General features: G+C 41.1%; 1 protein-coding gene across 4 annotated transcripts in view; it reads left to right on the forward strand.

Moving 5' to 3' along the window:
• Positions 1-16,889, forward strand: part of MIA3 (MIA SH3 domain ER export factor 3) — a 76,284-nt gene that overhangs the window by 11,866 nt on the left and 47,529 nt on the right. For 2 of the 4 annotated variants that reach the window (XM_019030808.4, XM_004028441.5), the window contains exon 1: positions 16,085-16,295. The exons of 1 other annotated variant lie outside the window; for it this stretch is intronic. In XM_019030808.4, coding sequence (XP_018886353.4) covers positions 16,163-16,295 — 133 coding nt within the window. In that variant the 5' untranslated portion in view covers positions 16,085-16,162. Of the gene's footprint in view, positions 1-16,084; positions 16,296-16,655; positions 16,739-16,889 lie in introns of those variants that run through there. One more of the 4 variants, XM_055379067.2, reaches the window with a different exon arrangement.

Below are 16,889 nucleotides of genomic sequence, written 5' to 3' on the forward strand. Positions count from 1 at the left end.
CTACATAAGTTTTTTTGACAAGTCTACTTCAGTATAAAGGATATTTAAGTATTTAAATTGTACAGTTTTGAGTTTTGACACATGCATATACACCTGAAGCCATCACCATGATCAAGACGGGGAGGACACCCAAATTTCTTTGTGTCCATCTCTTCCTTATCTTGCCTCCTTGCCCCTTCACCAGGCAGCAACTGATCTGTGTTCTGTCATTATAAGTTAGTTTGAATTTTCTAGTATTCTACATAAATGGAATTATGTAGGATGTATTGTTTTTGTCTGGTTTATTTCACTCAACCTCCCTATTGCTAGTATTGATTGTTCCTTATTATTGCCCAGTAGTGTTCTAAAATGTATGATCTATTTACTTGATGATGGGCATCTGGGGTTCTTAACTATTACAAATGGAGCTACTGTGAACATTTGTGTGTACAAGTCTTAGTGTGGACAAATACTTTTATTTCTCTGGAATAAATACCAAGGGGTGGAAAGACTGGGTTCGTATGATAGATGTGGTTTCACTTTTAAAGAAAGTGCCAAACTGATTGTACCATTTAAATTCTAGCTAGCAATGTTATATCAATTGCCCTTATGCTTGTCAATCTTTGTTATGATCAGCCTTTCCAATTTTAGCCATTCTAGTGGATGTGTAATAATAATATTGTGGCTTTGATTTGCATTTCACTAATGGCTAATGATTTTGAGTGTCTTTTCATGTATATGTTTTCCATATGCAGATCTACTTTGGCGAAATGTCTGTTCAAATCTTTTGCCAATTTTCCCCAATTGGATTGTTCTCTTTTCTTTTTCCTTTTTTTTTTTTTTTTGAGACAGAGTTTCGCTCTGTCGCCCAGGCTGGAGTGCAGTGGCCCGATCTCGGCTCACTGCAAGCTCCGCCTCCCAGGTTCATGCCATTCCATTCTCCTGCCTCAGCCTCCTGAGTAGCTGGGACTACAGGCACCTGCTACCATGCCGGGCTATTTTTTTGTATTTTTTAGTAGAGACGAGGTTTCACCGTGTTAGCCAGGATGGTCTCAATCTCCTGACCTCGTGATGCACCCGCCTCAGCCTCCCAAAGCGCTGGGATTACAGGCGTGAGCCACCGCGCCCTGCCTGGATTGTTTTCTTATTGATAAGTTGTAAGAATTATTTATATACTGTAAATACCATTCTTTTTTTGAGTAGATGTTTTGCAAATACTTTCTCCTAGTCTATGGCTTACCTTTCCATTTTCATAACAGTGAATGTAGAGACAGCAAAAGTTTTTTGTTGTTGTTTCAGACAGGGTCTCCTTCTGTTGCCCAGGCTGGAGTGCAGTGGCACAACCATGGCTCACTGCAGCCTCAACCTCCCAGGCCCTAGTGATCCTCCTACCTCAGCCTCCTGAGTAGCTGGGAGCACAGGTATGTGCCACTATGCCCAGCTAACTTTTTAAATTTGGGGGGAAGAGTTGGGGGGTGGGGTCTCTTTGTGTTGCCAGGACTGATCTCAAACTCCTGGGCTCAAGCAATCCTCCTATCTTGGCCTCCCAAAGAGTGAGATTACAGGTGTGAGCCACCATGCCCAGCCAAAAGTGTTTAGTTTTATTAAGCCCAATAGATTAATTTACTTTTTTTAGAGATTGTGCTTTTTTGTATGTATTTTAAAATCTTTGCCTATGTTTTATTCTAGAAGTTTTATACCTTTAGTTCTGACATTTAGGTCTATGATCTATTTTGAGTTAATTTTTTATATCATATGTGGCAAGGATTGAAGTTATATATTTATTTTTTAGTTATGGCTATGCAATTGTTTCAGCACCATTTATTATAAAGATTACCTTTCTCCAGTTGAATTCTCTTGCCATGTTTGTTGAAAATCAGTTGTCTATATATGTGTGGGTCAATTTTTAGACCCTCAATTCTGTTCCATTGACCTGTATGTCTGTGTTTACAACAATACCACATTGTTCTAATTAATATAACTTAATAATAAATCTTGATAAAGGCAATGTAACTCCTCCAACTTTGTTGTTCTTTTCAAGGATATTTTGGCTATTCTGTGTCCTTATTATATGATTTCCATGTAAATCTTAAAATCAGCTTGTCAATTTCTACAAAGAAGCCTGCTGAATTTCGATTGGGCTTGTATTAAATCCATCAAGTAATTAGGGGAAAATGGACATCATTACACATTTAAGTCTTCCAGTCTGTGAAGATGGCATAGCTTTCCATTTAATTATTCCTTACTTTTTATCAGCAATGATTTGTATTCTTCAGTGCTCAGTTTTTCACATCTGTTGTCAGATTTATTCCAAAGTATATCATTTTTTGATGCTGTTACAAATAGCATTACTCTTAATTTCAAGTCATAATTGTTTATTGTGAGTGCGTAATAACACAATTAATTTTTGCATATTGATCTTTTATTCTGCAACTTTGCTAAACTCACTTTTTAATTTAGTGGCTTTTAGATTCTTTAGGATATTCTACAGTGCCAATCATTTTGTCTGCAAATTTTACTTCTTTCTTTCCAATTTGTAGGCATTTTATGTTTTTCTTGCCTTATTTCACTGGTTAGAACCTCTATTACATTGTTAAGCAGAGGTGGTAAAAGCAGACCTCTGTGACTTTTTCCTTCTTTGAAGGAAAGTTTTCTGTCAATCACCACCAACATGACTGACACTAGCAGTAGATTTTTTGTGAAAGCTCTTTATCAATTTGGGAAAGTTTCTTTCTATTCTCAGTGTGCTGGGAGTTTTTTGTTTTTGTTTTTGTTTTTGTTTTGAGACGGAGTTTTGTTCTGTGGCCCAGGCTGGAGTGCAGTGACATGATCACAGCTAACTGCAACCTCTGCCTCCCAGGTTCAAGCAATTCTCGTGCCTCAGCCTTACAAGCAGCTAGGACTACAGGCATGCTCCACCACGCTTGGCTAATTTTTATTATTTTAGTAGAGACGGGGTTTCGCCATGTTGGCCAGTCTGGTCTCGAACTCCTGGCCTCAAGCGATCCACCTGTCTCTGCCTCCCAAAGTGCCAGGATTATAAGTGTGAGCCACCGCGCCTAGCCAAGTTTTTATTAGGAATAAATGTGGGGGCTGGGTGCCGTGGCTCACACCTATAATCCCGGCACTTTGGGAGACTGAGGCAGGCGGATCACCTGAGGTCAGGAGTTCGAGACCAGCCTGGCCAACACAATAAAACCCCATCTCTACTAAAAATACAAAATTTAGCTGGGCGTGGTGGCAAATGCCTGTGATCCCAGCTACAGCTAATCAGGAGGCCGAGGCAGGAGAACTGCTTGAAGCTAGGAGGCAGAGGTTGCAGTCAGCCGAGATTGCACCATTGCACTCCAGCCTGGGCGACAAGCATGAATACTTGGTCTAAAAAAAAAAAAAAAAAAAAAAAAGAAGGAAGGAAGGAAGGGAATTTGTCAAATGTTTTGTGGCATCTATTGGGATGATCATATAGATTTTATTGTTTAATCTATTAATATGATAAATTACATCGATTGGCTTTTGAATGATAAAACAACCTTGCATTGCTGTGATAAAATCTGCTTGGTGGTGATGCATTACCATCATTATATACTGATAGGTTCAACTTGCTAAAATTTTGTTAAGGATTACTGCATGTGTGTTCATGAAGTCTTCTGTAATGTCATTATTATAAGGTTGTTTTCCGGTTTGGATATCAGAGTAGTACTGGTGTTATAGAATTAATATGGACATATTTCATTCTCTTGAATTTTTTGAAAGAGTTTGTAGACAGTTGGTATTATTTCTGCCTTAAATGTGTAGTACAAATCACCATTGAATTTATCTGGGTCTGGAGTTTTCTTTGTTGGAAGGTTGTTTTTTCTTTTTCTTGGTTTTTTTTTTTTTTTTTTTTTTAGATGGAGTCTTGCTCTGTCACCCAGTCTGAAGTGCAGTGGTGTGGTGCGGTCTCGGCTCACTGCAACCTCTGTCTCCTGGGTTCAAGCTATTCTCCTGCCTCAGCCTCCCAAGTAGCTGGGACTACAGGTGTGTGCCACCACGCCCGGCTAATTTTTGTATTTTTAGTAGAGACGGGGTTTCACCATGTTGGCCAGGCTGGTCTCCAACTCTTGACCTTGGGTGATCCACCCACCTCAGCCTCCCAAAGTGCTGGGATTACAGGCGTGAGCCACTGTGCCTTGCCTGGAAGGTTGTTTTTTCTAGCCACCAATTAATTTCTATAATAAATATAGGGCTTTTCAGGTTACCTTGTTTTTAACTGAATGAACTTTGGTAGTCTGTGTCTTTCAGAGGCTAAATATTTTATCTAAGTTATCTAACTTATTTCTTCTTCTAATGTCTGGAATTTGTAGTGATGTCCTCTCTCTCATTTCTAATATTGGTATTTAGTATCTTCTCTCTTTTTAACCGCCGGATCAGTCTGACTAGAAGTTTATGAATTTTATTGATATTCTTAAAGAATCAACTTTCAGTTTCATTGATTTTCTCTATTTTCTTTTTGTTTTTCATTTTCTTGGTTTTTAAAAATCTTATCTTTGTTATTTCCTTTCTCCTGCTCACTAGGGTTTTAATTTTCTTTTCCTTTTCTAGTTTTTTAAGGTAGAAGCTGAGGATATTAATTTGAGACCTTTCTGGTTTTTCTAATAGAGGCAAATTAGGGCAATAACTTTACCTCTAAGCAGGATTTTAGTGGCATCTCACAAATTTTTATGTTTTCTTTTCATTTTCAATCACTGTTAAACACTTTCTTATTTCCCATTGGATTTCTTCTTTGCCTCATGTATTATTTAGAAGTTTGTTATTTAGTGTATTAGTCTGTTTTTACGCTGCTGATAAAGACATACCCGAGTCTGGGCAATATACAAAAGAAAGAGGTTTATTGGACTCACTGTTCCGCATTGCTGAGGAGGCCTCACAATCATGGTGGAAGGCAAGGAGAAGCAAGTCACATCTTACATGAATGGCAGCAGGCAAAAAGAGGGCTTGTACAGGGAGACTCCCGTTTTAAAAACCATCAGATCTCATGAGACCCATTCACTATCATGAGAACAGCACAGGAAAGTCCTACCCCTGTGATTCAATCATCTGTTACCGGGTCCCTCCCACAACATGCAAGAATTATGGGAGCTACAAGATGAGATTAGGGTGGAGACACAGAGCCAAACCATATTATTCCACCCCTGGCCTCTGCCAAATCTGGTATCTTCACATTTCAAAGCGAATCATGCCTCTCCAAAAGTTCCCCAAAGTCTCAACTCATTCCAACATTAACTCAAAAGTCCACAGTCAGCTGGGCATGGTGGCTCACACCTGTAATCCCAGCACTTTGGGAGGCCGAGGTGGGCAGATCACCTGAGGTCAGGAGTTTGAGACAAGCCTGGCTGATACGGCGAAACCACATCTCTACCAAAAATACGAAAATTAGCCGGCTGTGCTAGCACATGCCTGTAATCCCAGCTACTTAGGAGGCTGAGGCAGGAGAATCACTTAAGCCTAGGAAGTGGAGGTTGCAGTGAGCTAAGATTGTGCCACTGCACTCCAGCCTGGGCAACAGAGTGAGATTCTATCTCAAAAAAAAAAAAAAGTCCACAGTCCAAAGTCTTATCTAAGACAAGGCAAGTCCCTTCCACCTATGAGCCTGTAAAATCAAAAGCAAGTTAGTTACTTCCTAGATACAATGGGGGTGCAGGCACTGGATAAATAGAGCCATTCCAAATGGGAGGAATTGGCCAAAACAAAGGGGCTAGAAGCTCTATACAAGTCCTTAATCCAGTGGGGCAGTCAAATCTTAAAGCTCCAAAACGATCTCCTTTGACCCCACATCTCACACCCAGGTCATGCTGATGGAATAGGTGGGTTCCCATAGTATTGGGCAGCTCCACCCCTCTGGCTTTGCAGAGTACAGCCTCCCTCCCAGCTGCCTTCACAGGCTGGCACTGAGTGTCTGCGGCTTTTCCAGGTGCACAGTGCAAGCTGTCAGTGGATCTACCATTCTGGGATCTGGAGGATGGTGGCTCTTTCTCACAGCTCCACTAGGCAGTGCCCCAGTAGGGACTCTGCATGGGGGCTCCCATTCTAAATTTCCCTTCTGTGGTGCCCTAGCAGAGGTTCTCCATGAGGGCTCCGCTCCTGCAGCAAACTTTTGCCTGAGCATCCAGGCGTTTCTTTGCATCTTCTGAAATCTAGGTGGAGGTTCTTAAACCTCAATTCTTGACTTCTGTGCACTCGCAGGCTCAACATCACATGAAAGCTGCCAAGGCTTGAGGCTTGCACCCTCTAAATCCATGGCCCAAGCTCTACCTGGCCCCTTTCAGCCACAGCTGAAGCAGGTGGGATACAGGGCACCAAGTCCCTAGACTGCATACAGCAGAGGGACCCTGGGCCAGGCACACAAAACCACTTTTTCCTCTTAAACCTCCAGGCTTGTGATGGGAGGGGCTGCCACAAAGGTCTCTGACATGCCCTGGAGACATTTTCCCCATTGTCTTGGCTCATTGTTACTTATGCAAATTTCTTTAGCCAGCTTGAATTTCTCCCCAGAAAATGGGATTTTCTTTTCTATCACATTGTCAGGCTGCAAATTTTCCAAACTTTTTTTTTTTTTTTTTTTTGAGACAGATTCTTGCTCTGTCACCAGGCTGGAATGTGATGGCGCGACCTTGGCTCACTGCAACCTCCGCCTCCCGAGTTCAAGTGATTCTCCTGCTTCAGCCTCCCAAGTAGCTGGGACTACAGGTGTGCACCACCATGCCCAGCTAATTTTTGTACTTTTAGTAGAGATGGGGTTTCACCATGTTGGCCAGGATGGTCTTGATCTCTTGAGCTCGTGATCCACCCACCTCAGCCTCCCAAAGTGCTGGGATTACAGGCGTGAGCCACTGTGCCCACTCAAATTTTCCAAACTTTTATGCTCCATTTCCCTTTTGAAGCTGAATGCCTTTAACAGCACCCAAGTCACCTCTTGAATGCTTTCTTTTAGAAATTTCTTCTGCAAGATACCCTAAATCATCTTTCTCAAGTTCAAAGTTCCACAAATCTCTAGGACAGGGGCAAAATGCTGCCAGTCTCTTTGCTAAAACATAGCAAGAGTCACCTTTGCTCCAGTTCCCAACAAGTTCCTTATATGCCTCTGAGACCACCTCCTCCTGGACCTTATTGTCCATATCACCATCAGCATTTTTGTCAAAGCCATTCAACAAGTCTCAAGGAAGTTCCAGATTTTCCCACATTTTCCTGTCTTCTTTTGAGCCTTCTGAATTGTTCCAAGCTCTGCCTGTTACCCAGTTCCAAAGTTGCTTCCACATTTTTGCGTATCTTTTCAGCAATGCCCCACTCTACTGGTACCAACTTACTGTATTAGTTTGTTTTCATGCTGCTGATAAAGACATATCTGAGACTGGGCAATTTACAAAAGAAAGAGGTTTATTGGACTCACAGTTCCACATGGCTGGGGAGGCCTCACAATTATGGCAGAAGGCAAGGAGCAGCAAGCCACGTCTTACATGAATGGCAACAGACAAAAAGAGAGCTTGTACAGGGAGACTCCCATTTTAAAAACCATCAGATTTTGTGAGACCTATTCACTATCATGAGAACAGCATGGGAAAGACCCACCCCATGATTCAATAATCTCTCACCAGGTCCCTCCCACAACACGTGGGAATTATGGGAGCTACAAGATGAGATTTGGATGGGGACACAGAGCCAAACCATACTATTCAGTTTCTAAAACTTGGACATCTTCCAGATACCTTTTTGTTATTGATTTCTAATTTAATTCCATGTGGTCAGAGAACATATTTTGCATAATTTGAATTTTTGAAAACATTGTTCTGTGGCCCATGACATTGTTGTAACTATTCCACAAAAACTTAAAAAGAATATGTATTCTGTTGTCGTCGGGTGGAGTGTTCTACAAATATCAATTAGGACAAGTTAATTGATGGTGTTAAGCCTTCTATATCCTTACTGATTATCTGGGTTCTTGTTCAATCAATTATTGAGAGGAAGGTGGTGAAATCTCCAACTATTTGTGCAGTTCTCCTATTAGGTTTTATCACTTTTTGCTTCATGAATTTTAAAGCTCTATTATTAAATGTATATACATTTAAAATTGTTGTATCATCTTGATGAGTTGTCTTCTTTAACATTATGAAGTAGCTATCTCTGGTAATATTCTTTGCTCTTAAATCTATTTTGTCTGATATTAATATGGCTACTCTAGCTTATTTTGATTAGTGTTAGCATGGTTTATCTTTTTTTACATTTAATGTATTTGTGTCATTATATTTCAATTGTGTTTTCTTGTAGACAGCATCTAGTAGGGTATTGCTTTTGAATTGTATCTAACAATCCTGCCTTTGACCATTTACATTTAATGTGATTATTGATATGATTGATAAAATCCAGGGTCTTGTTATTTCCTTTCTATTTGTCCCATCTGTTTTTTTTCCCCTTTACTCTTTTATCATCTACTTCTGAATTAACCACAGGTTATGTCCTTTGTGAGCTTACAGCTATAACTCTGTGCTTTTTTAGTGTTGCCTCAGGGTTTATAGTATATATCTTTAATTTATTATACCTTCATGGAATATTTTATCACTTCATCTATAGTTTAAGATCTTTATTTCTATTTCTCCTCTCCTGGTTTTATACTTTTGTTGTCATTCATTTTAATGTACATATAGTGTATATTTCATGATATATTGTTATTAGTTTGCTTTAAACAGTTAATTATCTTTTAAAGAGATTTTTAAAATAAGAAACATGTTTTATATATTTTAAATAGAAAAATATTTTATATTTGCCCACATATATACATTTCTGGCATTCTTTATTCTTTTTTGTATATCCAGATTTCCATCTGTTATTTTTTTCTGCCTAAAGGGCTTCAACATTTCTTGAATTGTAGATCTTGTAGTGATGAATTCTTTCAGCATTTGTGCATGTGAAAATGTATTTTACCATATTTTTTCTTGCTTTATTTTGCATATTTAGAAATTTACTTTTTGACATGAGAGTCTTTTGGAGGGGTACAGCTTTATTGACCTATAACTCGCATACCATATAATCCACCCACTTGAAGTGTACAGTTCTATGGTTGTTAGTATGGAGATGTGTAGCCTTCACCACAATCAATTTCAGAACATTTCCATCACTGCAAAGAGAAACTCTGTACACTTCATCTGTCAATCATTGAGCTCCCCCCTCTTCCAGCCCTGGGCATCCTACTTTCTGTGTCTATAGATTTTTCTACTCTGAAAATGTCATCTAAATGGAACCATACAGTATGTGGCTTTTTGTGGCTAAGTTCTTTCATTTAGAATAATGCATTCAAGGGTCACTTATGTTGTAGTATGTATCATTATTTCATTCCTTTTTAATTGTCATTGTATTGATATACCTACCATATTTTATACCTACCATTAATTCATCAGTTGAATGAACACGTGGGTTGTTTCCATTTTTTACTTTCATGAATAATGCTATTATGAGCATTGGTGGACAAGGTTTTGTGTGGATATAAGTTTTGATTGCTCTTGGTTATATACCTAGGGGTAGATTTATTGGGTCATATGGTAATTCTATGTTTATCTTCTTGAGGAACTGCTAGACTATTTTCCAAAGTGCCTGTACCACTTGATATTCCTACCAGCAACGTATGTGTGTTCCCATTTCTCCACATTCTTGACAACATCTGTTATTCTCTTTTATATTATAGCCAACCTAGTAGGTATGAAGTAGTGTCTCATTGTGGTTTTGATTTACACTCTTCTACTAGCTAATGATGTTGAGTATCTATCCTTTCATTTGCTTATGGGCCATTGAATATTTTCTTTGGAGAAATGTCTATTCCAATCCTTTGCCCATTTTGTTTTGTTTTTTGTTTTCTTTTGTTTTGAGACAGAGTCTAGCTCTGTCACCCAGGCTGAAGGGCAGTGGCGTGATCTCAGCTCACTGCAACCTCCTCCTCCCAGGTTCAAGTGATTCTCCTGCCTCGACCTCCCTAGTAGCTGGGATTACAGAAGCACGCCGCCATGCCCAGCTGATTTTTTTGTATTTTAGTAGAGATGGGGTTTCACTGTGTTGCCCAGGCTGGTCTAGAACTCCTGAGCTCAGGCAATCCACCTGCCTTGGTCTCCCAAAGTGCTAGGATTACAGGCGTGAGCCACCGCACCTGGCCCCTTTGCCCATATTCAAATTGGGTTATTTATTTATCTTTTTGTTATTGAGTTGTAAGAGTTCCTTATATATTCTAGGTACAAGTCCTTTATTAGATATATTAATTTCAAATATTTTCTTCTGTTCTTTGTGACTGCCTTTTCATTTTTCTTTTTTTAAATTTTGTTTTGATATAATGTCTCTTCATTTTCTTGATGGTAACCTTTGAAGCATAGAAGTTTTATATTTGATAAAGTCTAATTTATCTGTTCTTTTCTTTGTTCCTTGTGCTTCTGGTGTCATAGATGAGAAACCATTGCCTATTCCAGGATTTACCCCTATGTTTTTTTCTAAGAGTCTTACAGTTTTAGCTATGACATTTAGGTCTGTGATCCATTTTGAGTTAATTTTTATATGTGGTAGGAGGTAGGGTTCAACTTAATTCTTTTGTGCATGGATATTCAGTTGTCTTAGCATCATTCATTGAAAAGACTTTACCTCATCTTTGAAGAAAGACTACCTCATCTTTGGTATATAATTCCAGAATGTCACCTTTCTTTTCTTTCAGAACTTTAAAAATGTTCTGGCTGACATGGCTCTGACAAGAAGTATACAGTCATTTTATCTTTGCTCCTTTCTATATATTATGTATATTTTCTGTAGATCCTTTTCAAGTTTTTTTGCTTACCACTGGTTTTAGCCAATTTGATGTGCATTGGTGTTGTTTTCTTGATGTTTCCTGTGCTTGGGATTTGTTGGGCTTCTTGAATCTGTGAGTTTTCATCAAATTTGGAATACCTTCACTCATTATTTATTCAAAAATGTTTTCTGTCTCTTCATCTCCTTCAGAGACCCCAATTACACATACACTGGACTGGTTGAAGTTGTGCACACTGATGGTCTATTCATTTCTTTCCATCTCTTTACTCTTTGTGTTTCATTGTTTGATTTTTTTGTCTTTTTAAAAATTTTTGTTTTTCTTTTTTTGCTTTGTACATCTGTCAGCTCATACCTACGGGTTTCATTGTGAAGAGTTTATATTGCTACATCTTCAAGCTCACTAATATTGTCTTCTGTAGTATACAATCTTTTGTTAATCCTATCCAGTGTATTTTTTATCTCAGGCATTGGTTTTTTTCACCTAAGTTTGAATTCGATTGTTTTTATATCTTGTTTCTCTTTTATATACATATGCTTTCCTATAGCATTTTGAACATATGGACTATAACTGTGTTCATACCCTTGTGTAATAATTCCATCATTAGTGTCATTTTTGATCATTTCTATTGATCGATTTCTCTTCATTATGAGTTGCATTTTCTTACTTCTTTGCATACCTTATAATTTTTTGCTGCATTCCAGACATCATGAATTTACCTTGTTGAGTGTTAGATATTTTTGTATTCTTTTAAATATGCTAGAAGTTTATTCTGGAATGCAGTTAATTTACTTGGAAGCATTTTGATCTTTTCAAGGCTTGCTTTTCAGTTTTGCTAGGCAGGACCAGGGTAGCCTCTAATCTTGGGCTAATTTTTCCCTCTTACTGAATACTATACTTGATGCCCTGTTTATTACAGACTTTTCTACTCTGGCTGGTGATAATACAAACTGTTCTGCACTCTAACAATTGTCTCTTCCATTCCTCCCTGGTGTTCTTTTCCTGGCATCAGCTAGTTCCTCACACACATATGCTTATTGTTACTCAGCTGAAGACTTGAAGGAAATCCTCTGTAGATCTCTGGAGTTCTCTCTGTACAATTTTCTCTTCTCCGTGTAGCATTTTTTTTTCCTCTCTTGGACTTTGCCCTGTGAACTCTAGCTACATTGGCTTCCTCAAACTCTCAAATCTGTCTCTTTAACTCAAGAAGATTTCCTATTTGAGTTTCCCTTCCCTGGCTGTGTCCTGGAAACTCTCCAGGCAGTAAGCAAGGGCAATCATAGCACTCATCTCATCTCTCAAGTTTATCTTAGGGATTACTGTTCTATATTGCTTATTGTCCAATGTCTGACAGTATTTCATATATTTTGTCCAGATTTTTAGATGTTTAATGTGAAAGGGTAAATCCTGTCCCTGTTACTCCATCTTGGATGGAAGCTATAGTCCTCAATAAATGTTTGACTCCATTCTCTAAACACTGAGTGATTTTATCATTGGCAATAGATTCTATCATTGGCAATAGATTTTATCATTGGCAATAGATTCTAGGTTCTTACTGGTAACTTCAGTGTTAGACCTTCTGGATGTTCATGGCTAGGCACCATGGCAAGTTTACAATGATATATGTTATTGCGATGTCTCCTATTTGTTTCAGTTATCTCTTGTTTTCTCATTTAGACTGCAAATTCCCTGAGGTCAGAAACCCTCCAATGTTACATTTCTATGTATCTTCCACCCAAAACTAGGAAAATTTATTTTTAACTCTTACTTAATCTTTACCCATTTGAAAATTCCATTTGAAGTGTTACCAAATAATACATGTAGGATTAGAGTTTATGTTAAACATCAATGCCACATATTCAAATGCTATGAGTGAAAATGAATGCTGATTCATCCCCTAATTTTATATATGCTAGGAGGAAGAACCACCACCCCTACCTTCACTGTGGTCAGCTGAGAACTGTCTTCTAATTATCCACCAGGCTTGTCAATATCTTTTTAAGAAAATAATTTTTTCAAAAATGTAGATAAATCAAAACCCTGTAAAATCTACACACTTAAGTAGCTAGTTCTTCAGTAACAGAGAGCTCTGACCTTTCATGTAAAAGCTTTTGTAAATATTAGTCAAAGTGAATATTATTCACTTTGTAAAGTAATAATATTCGATTAGATCATGTTGGAGTTTTGTTTTTTTCATCAATGAATTGTTATTAATTCTAATCTAAGGAGAAATAAGATAAAATCATGTTTTAAATCTGCTTTAATATTCTGGTAGTATATTGGGAAAAAATACATGCTATTTCATCCACTCCCTCTGCAACAAATACACCCTCATTCAACAGTAAATACATTTCAGGTTCTGTCCTTGGCGGTAAGGATGCTACTGAGGGGAAGACACCAAATGCCTTGTTTTCATGGTATATTCCCTTTTGGTACTATTCATTTTATGGAGGCTTTATTTAGGTTAATAGCATAATATATTTATAATGTGTGAAGATCTGTGGGTTTATTCAACAAATCATTTGTTGAGTACCTTATATATTCCAGACATTGTTCTAGGCACTGATATTACAGCAGTGAACAAAACAGACAAATCCGCTGCTTCCATGGAGCTTATATTGGAGGTTGGTTGGCAGTAAAGTAGATAAACATAAGGCAGGTGGTAAACGCTCTAAAGAAAAATAAAGCACGGTGATGAGCCAGCTAGTCATGAGAAGGAGTTCTGTTTTATGTAGGGGTATCAGGGAAGGCCTCACTTGTAAGATATGGCACTGTTACAGAGACACAATGAAGTGAGGAAACTAGTTAGCCAGGCAGATTATTTGGGGAATTATTTCAGGCTGAAGGAAAATTGCAAGTGCAGATACACGAATGCAGGATTAGGCTTGGTGTATCTGAGTGGAACCAACAGAGCAAGGGAGGAGTGTTAGGAAATGAGGGTAAAAGGGCAGTAAAATTAAATAAGACAGTGTACTCCATAAAAAAGTAATTGCATTTTACTTGGAAATGGGAAGCCACGGGAAGGTTATGAGCAGGGGAGAGGCATGACCACATTTATTTCATAAAACAATTGCTTTAGCTACTATTGAGACTATGACTTTGGAAGGGCAAGAGCAGAAGCAAGAACATGACAAGGCTATTGCAGTTATTCGGGTGAGAGATGGGTGGCCTGGCCTGCACTGCTGGCACTGGAGATGGGGAGAAGTGGTCAGATTCTGAATGTATTTCAAATGTTTATGCTGAGTGAAAGAGTCAGACAAAAAAAGAATGTATGCTGTATTATTCCATTTATATCAAATTCTAGAAAATGCAAACCAATCTGCAGTGACAGAAGGTTGTCTGAAGACAGCTGGGACAAGGGAGGGAGGGATTATAAAGGATCATGAGAACTCTTTCAGAGGTGCTGGTGATGAATATGTTAATTAACTTCATTGTGGTAATGGTCTCATGGGTGTAGACATATGTCAAAAATTATTATACACTTTAAACGTGCAATTTATTGTCGGTTAATTATACTTCAACAAAGCTATTAAAAAAGACATGGATTGTCTGATGGATTGGACTTGGGTGTGAGAAAAAAGAGGTCAAGGATGGTTTGTATGTTTTTGGCTTAAGCACCTAGAAGATAGGAATTAAATTGTCATTCCTATTCCTCAAATAGGGAAGACTGAAAGGAGCAGAGTTTGAGAGAAAAAGATAAAGAGTTCGGTTTTCAACATATTGTTAGAGATGCCTATTAGACACATCTAAGATATTAAAACAAATAAATACACAGTAGAAAAGAAATGAAGAATGAACGGAACTACTACTTGGATAGAAAGTGCTTGTCCGTGACCTTACCAAATGTATATTTTCTCAAGACAGCATTGGAATTACATTGGCCCAGTAGGATCTCTCACGGCTCCTACAGACAAAAATTTGTGAGCATCTGTTTACCGTTTTTTCCTTATTCGATATAATGGATTGCACAGACAAGCCACATTCTTTCTTCTTGCTTTTAAGTAATACGATTTGTTTGGGAAACCAGCTGCTGGGTTTGTTGTTCAAGGTTGATGAGTAACCTTAGAGATTGCAATGAGAAGCTGCTGGTCACAGACAGATGCCAAGTTCTTCAACCAGGGCTGGAGAGCATTGTAGCCACTCTTCTCTGGGCTGACCTGCTCATGCAGTCCTCTGCCTTTTTAATTGCACATATAAATCATCCAGTTATAGTATGATTTAAATAAGATTTTGCTTCCCTGCTCAGAAAGAAAGTACAAAAATTGCTTGTTGCTTGATGGAGGCTTTACAGAGTTGTGATTAAAAAGGAGCATACTACCTGGGTTTGAATCTTAGCTCCATCACTCACTAGGTGTTTGAATGCCTTAAGGTAGTCATCTCTGAAATGGGGATCATAATAGGACCTACTACTCTAAGGTGCGATTGTTGTGAAGATTAATCTTAATTCTGGCATGAAATAAGTATAAAATGGAAGCTCATCACACTGTTATTAAATTAATTTACTTTTTTCCTATGGATATAGATCTAGGAATCTCAAGATCTCAGCCCAAGGACCATTACCCATTTCTATTAACGACCAAGCAGGCCACGGGCTCTGATTTATATCCTCAGCCCCCTATTCCACTCACCTCCCCCTTTCTTAATCAAAGAGCATCACGGGATGGTGCCCCCAAGGAAGCCCTGGGAGGCTGAAAAGGAGGGAGCCTGAAACCAGAGACTAACAGTGGCAAATCGCGGGTGGGATTTGGCAGTTCAGAAAAGGAGGTACCATGCCAAGAGTGGGGGTAGCGGGGTGAAGTAGCGGGGCTGGTTCGGGACAGGCCACAAACCAGAAACTGCGAGAAGGCGCCAGAAGGGACCTGTTGAGATGGCGCAGGGTTGGGGGACCCAAGCGCGCGGGGAAGGGTGAACTAAGAATGGAGTCACGCGGAGGTTCTGCGAGGGACTGGGGCAAAGGCAGGTGATTGGGCGAGGGAGTCCTGGTTGCCACGGCAGCGACCAGAGGAGAAGGCTTCGAGGAGAGGACGAGGCTGCTGCCAGTCTTCCTCCTGGAGGTCTCCCGCATCCCTCCTAGAGCCTCTGCTGACGTGTCAGTCGGAAACTGCTCAGACCGTCGCGGGCGCCGCCCCTCTGCGCTTGTCTTCCCACATGCCCCCGGCGCTCCGCCTGGTCCCTGCCCGCCTCCCTGCCCCCGTCCCTGCCCCCGTCCCCGCCCCCGTCCCCGCCCCGTCCCCGCCCCCGTCCCCGCCCCGTCCCCGCCCCAGTCCCCGCCCCAGCCCCCCCGTCTCCGCCCCGTCCCCGCCCCCGTCCCGCCCCTCTGCACCCGCCCCGGCCTCCTCCTCCGCGTCACCGGCTCCCCGAGGTGACCACAACATGGCTGCGGCGCCTGGGCTGCTAGTCTGGCTGCTCGTGCTCCGGCTGCCCTGGCGGGTGCCGGGCCAGCTGGACCCCAGCGCTGGCCGGCGCTTCTCGGAGCACAAACTCTGCGCGGACGACGAATGCAGCAGTGAGTGCGCTGGAGGGGCGGCTGGCCTCGGGGTCTCCGCCGGCCCCGGGGGTCTCCGCGGCGGCGCCGCCTGGGCTGTGCGGGGACGGGAGTTCCGCAGCCCCGCAGGCCGGCCCGGGGGTCGCAGGCGGGATGGGCTGAACGCGGGGGTGGGCGCGCTCCGGGTCCCTGTGTCTGCCTTCTCCCGCTCTGCCTGCGCCCGGCCCCTCGGGCCTGACCATGGGGGGCTGCACCTCCCACTTGTTGCCAGCGTTTTATTTTTCCTCTGCTGAGGCGGGGGGGTTGCTTGCGGTGGTCCCCGGCTTCCCCAATAGTGGCTCACAGCGTCCCCTTCCCACCCCCTCTATCCGCCTAGGCTCGGAGGGTAGATGTGGTTGCGCGCCGCGCGTCTGGTCTCCCCACGCTGCAACCAAAGCTTTCCTGCCCGCGCTGCGGGGACCTCGGTGGGTGCATCACCCCGGCAGATGCGCTAAGGGCTCGGTGGGCGTTTTCCCAGTGGCAGGTTGATGGTGGGGTTTGTTTGGAAAGGCTCCCTGGCGCTGCTCCTTTGCCCTTCTGCTTTATTGGGATTTGGGCTTGTACCGCCTTTTGGAC

The sequence above is a fragment of the Gorilla gorilla genome, chromosome 1 (genome assembly GCF_029281585.2).
Source record: "Gorilla gorilla gorilla isolate KB3781 chromosome 1, NHGRI_mGorGor1-v2.1_pri, whole genome shotgun sequence".
Classification (NCBI taxonomy): domain Eukaryota; kingdom Metazoa; phylum Chordata; class Mammalia; order Primates; family Hominidae; genus Gorilla; species Gorilla gorilla.